The sequence below is a fragment of the Nerophis lumbriciformis genome, linkage group LG34, assembly GCF_033978685.3.
Source record: "Nerophis lumbriciformis linkage group LG34, RoL_Nlum_v2.1, whole genome shotgun sequence".
Taxonomy (NCBI): domain Eukaryota; kingdom Metazoa; phylum Chordata; class Actinopteri; order Syngnathiformes; family Syngnathidae; genus Nerophis; species Nerophis lumbriciformis.
The window spans coordinates 16,523,870-16,528,405 of record NC_084581.2 but is presented as its reverse complement, the minus strand read 5'-3'; the positions used below and the strand labels follow the sequence as shown (position 1 = coordinate 16,528,405).

General features: G+C 46.7%; 1 protein-coding gene across 1 annotated transcript; it reads left to right on the top strand.

The window, feature by feature from the left end:
• Positions 1-267: 267 nt before the first annotated feature.
• On the top strand, positions 268-3,678 carry lratd1 (LRAT domain containing 1). Its single transcript, XM_061929672.2, has 2 exons — positions 268-417; positions 523-3,678. The coding sequence occupies exon 2, from the start codon at positions 560-562 to the stop codon at positions 1,373-1,375; it is 816 nt and encodes a 271-aa protein (XP_061785656.1). The 5' UTR covers positions 268-417; positions 523-559; the 3' UTR covers positions 1,376-3,678.
• Positions 3,679-4,536: the final 858 nt, after the last annotated feature.

Sequence of the window (4,536 nt, the reverse complement as noted above, 5' to 3'; positions counted from 1 at the left end):
TATATAGTGTAATATGTGACATGTATGCTATATGGACCTCTTATATTGTAAGCAGAGCAATGTGACAACAAACCCCACGGTAACAGCAGCCTATTGCCCCTGTATCATTGGGACCCTCCGTGCTGCTGATTGGCGAGTCTTCCTGAAAGGCGTCTTCAACACGGCCTCTGATTGGCTGGGCCGGCAAAGCGCGGTCCACTAGAACCATGTGTAGAAGGCGGGAGTGGGCGTGGCCGTGCGCGCTTCCTTAAATGGCCCAGACAGTGGCGAAGGAGGTGAAGTGTTGGCTTGCACTACAGCCGCATTACGTGTGCGATGCGCGGAGTGTGAGGGCGGACAAGACCAAAAAAAGGGGAGCCACCGGACGCACCAATGGACAAGAAGAATATTTAAGCACCTGCCCCTGGGAGCGCACAGGTATTCTCCTTTTTTTGGACACTTCCGGGTGCTTCGTGCGTAAAGAGTGCGCTCTTTGTTTACTAGTAAAATGGTGCGTTCAATGACGCCTCTCTTTCATTGCAGACACCGCAGTCCATGCCTCTGCCTTGCCGGGTCCTTGATGGGAAACCAACTGGACCGGATCACCCACCTCAACTACAGCGAGCTGCCCACCGGGGATCCGTCCGGGCTGGAGAAGGACGAGCTTCGCGTCGGCGTCGCCTACTTCTTCTCCGACGAGGAGGAGGAGGCGGTGGACGAGCGCACGCCGTCCGACTGCGGCTTCGGCAAGGACCACAGCCCGGTGGAGGAGCAGGAGGAGGAGGCGGAGGGCGGCGGACCGTTCACGGTGAGCGAAGTGGAGTACTCGGCGTTCTGCGCGCAGGAGTGCATCTTCTCCAAACTCCGCGGGAACGAGGACCTGGACGTGTACGCGGCGCCAACTTTGCTGGCCATGTGCAAGCCGGGCGACGTGCTGGAGCTGCTGTCCGCCGCGCAGCCCCCGCACTGGGCCGTGTGCGAGCACGACGGCCGGGTCATCCACCTGCACAAGGGCGAGATCCGTAGGGATGGCCTGCTCGACGTGTGCGGCGGCCGCCACGGCCGGATAGCCAACAGCCGCTACCGGTACCGGCCGCTCCCCGCCGACCTAGTGGTGCAGAACGCCGCGGGCCACGTCGGGCTGCGCAGCGAGGAGACGTGCTGGACCAACTCGGAAAGTTTCGCCGCCTGGTGCCGCTTCGGCAAGAGGGAGTTCAAGGCCGGCGGGGAGGCGCACTCGGCCGAGCAGCAGTACTTCCTCAAGGTGCACCTGTCGGGCAGCGGCGTGCACACGCTCGTCTTTCGCAGCCTGGAGGACATGATCCGGGAGAGGCGGCGAGTGGACGCCAGTGGAATCCTCAAAGAGCTCTCCTTGGTCAACGTGGGCAAGGAGTGATAATATCACGCCGCCTCCTCCCTGAAGCACAACGACCTGTTGTATGCTCCGGACCCTCAGTGGTGCGTTCAAAGACCACTTACCCTGTGCCGTGGTGGAATCTCCCATAAACAGAAGGTGGATTCATGTAAACAAGACAACGCCCCTTCCCAACACCCCCACTCTTATTTCCTCATGGCTTCATTTCTGCTGGGTGGAATTTGGGAGATTCTCTGCAGGAAGGTTCTATTTTTTTACTGTTAGCTTTAAGAGTTCTGACTGATGGTAACATCGCTGCCTAAATAACACAAAAGAAGAAGCTATCCGCCATAAAACGACAGTATTGTCATCTCACAGCCATGCTGCTGTGTTTAAAAAAAAAAAAAAAAAAAGTATTCCTACATCGAGTCCCTTTATTTTTGTATTTACGTTTTGAGTGGTTATGAAATTGATTGCTTGTTTTTGCTCCTGGCTCAAATAAATGGAAGTTGAAATATGAAAAACGGCTGGGTGCAGCAGGTGTTATTTGGGTGGCTGAATAGGTGGTGCACACACGTGACCCCTCTGGTTATATACGGTATATGTGAATTATTGATGCTCTCCTGACCTGCCCGGGGCCCAGTCGGCTTCATATATCTGCACGTATTTGAAAGGCCAGGAAATGGCCATCTGCATCAAAGCCACAGAGGCTTCATGAAAAATCCATATACAATTTAGGTGCCGCACAGGAAGACACATGCATGCTTGTTTCTGTTAGTCGTCTGCATTGTGAGCACAATGTGATGTTATTGCACAATGTGCTAATCACTTCAGCTTAATTGAGGATGCCCTGGTCCTGTCTGTTTTTGACTACGATTTTTGCTACAGATAAAGCTCAAGGTAGCGTTTGTTCCGGTGTTTACATATGCGGGCGGTGGGGCCTGGAGTGGTTTGGCTGCAGCCAACTGGCAGACAAAGAGCTCTCAGTGTGGGAGAGCGTTTGGCTGCCTTTTTGCGTCTGCTGTTGTGGTGTGCCGGAATGTGTAGGTGAGTCAATCCCAAGGTCCCTCTGATGATTGTGTTTGTCTTTCGCTATTTACATGTCTTGGATTTTGGACTGAAAATATTTTGCTGTAAAACAAGCAACTCCGATTCTTGCTTTTAAATGTTGGGTTTGTGCTTGGTTTGGCTCTAATACCTTTTTATAGCATTTGTGCAAAAACACCAAGTGATGCTTTTGTGACATCCTCGGTTTGTAACTGAAAATGGCTAAAAATGGATCCTAAATGTTTTCTTAAGCGCTTTATAGGCAGAATAGAGCGACTCCCATAGGCTCCATTGGAAGCGGACTTTTGATCGCATTTTTCTTCTATTTAGAATGCATAAAAAAGAAAAACGTACGTCTTCTTTTCCTACATAAGGATTGTGAGTGATTGGCAACAGTCCCAAAAAAAAGTGCAGTTCCCATTTAAGATGACAGACACCTGCAAAAAACATTGGATCCTGAAAACCCAAATGTGCAAAAACTGGTCTCAAAGAGGAAGTACAGTCGTCCCCCGTTTATCGCGATCAATTGGAGCGGACATGAGCGATAAATGAAGTGAATTATATTTATATAGCGCTTTTCTCTAGTGACTCAAAGCACTTTACATAGTGAAACCCAATATCTAAGTTACATTTAAACAAGTGTGGGTGGCACTGGGAGCAGGTTGGTAAAGTGTCTTGCCCAAGGACACAACGGCAGTGACTAGGATGGCGGAAGCGGGAATCGAACCTGGAACCTTCAAGTTGCTGGCACGGCCACTCTACCAACCGAGCTATGTCGCCCCAATCATCATTTTCTGCGAGAATTATTAATAAATCCAATATTTTTTAAAAACAGAGAAAACTGTTTGACATTCTTAATAAAAAAAATGTATATATAAAAAACATTATTAGAACCCTTTATAAATGAAAATACACCCATATGGGCCGTGTTCACACTGCAGGTCAATTCCGATTCCATTTTTGATTTGTTCATGTCGGTGTAAACAGTGCAATTCCAAATTTTTCAGGCCTCTTTCGTATGTGAAAATAAATGGGATATATATGCGATGCATCCTCAATGTGAACACTCCCACGCTCAGATCGCATTTATCCGACCAGAACATCAATATGTGTCGTAATTATTCGCCAAAATAGACGCTTACAGAATAAATAGTTGACAACGGTTGACAACCAGAAAAGAGGTAAAAATAAAATGTTTTAGGAACTCAAGTGAAATACTTGTCATTTTCCGTCCTAATCTTCTACACGCAAAAAGTTGGGTTGTGGTGTGCCGGAATGTGTAGGTGAGTCAATCCCAAGGTCCCTCTGATGATTGTGTTTGTCTTTCGCTATTTACATGCCTTGGATTGGACATGTTTTGCTGTCAACTCAGATTCTTGTTTCAAATGTTGGGTTTGTGCTTGGTTTGGCTCCAGTATCTTTACAGCATTCGTACAAAAACACCAAGTAATGCTTTTGCCAGCAGTGACATCCTCCATTTTTAACTGAAAATGGCTAAAAATGGATCCTGAATGTTTTCTTAAGCGCTTTATAGGCGGAATAGAGCGACTCCCATAGGCTCCATTGGAAGCGGACTTTTGATCGCATTTTTTTTCTCTTTAGAATGCATAAAAAAAGAAAAACATACTCACGTGTGAGTGATTGGCAACATTCCAAAGAAAAGTGCAGTTCCCACTTACGATGACAGAAACGTCCAAAAAACATTGGATCCTGAAAACCCAAATGTGCAAAAACTGGTCTCAAAGAGGAAGTACAGTCGTGCCCCGTTTATCGCGGTCAATTGGAGCAGACATGAGCGATAAATGGATTTTCTGCAATAATTATTAATAAATCCATTTTTTTTATAAACCGAGAAAACGGTTTATGACATTCTAAATAAGTTTTTTTATATATAAAAAACATTATTAGACCCCTTTATACATGAAAATACACCCATAAGGGCAATTCTGATTTTTTTGCACATTTGAAAAAAAAAATCATGTCGGTGTAAACAGTGCAATTCCAAATTTTTCAGGCCTCTTTCGTTTGTGAAAATAAATGGGATATATATGCGATGCATCCTCAATGGTAGCTCTTCTACGCTCAGATCGCATTCATCTGATCAGAACATCATCAATAAATGTCATAATTATTCGCCAAAATAGACACTTACAGAA

What these genes read in the sequence shown, in the direction of transcription:
- lratd1 (XM_061929672.2), top strand. Translation starts at nt 560, where the DNA reads ATGGGAAACCAACTGGACCGGATCACCCACCTCAACTACAGCGAGCTG.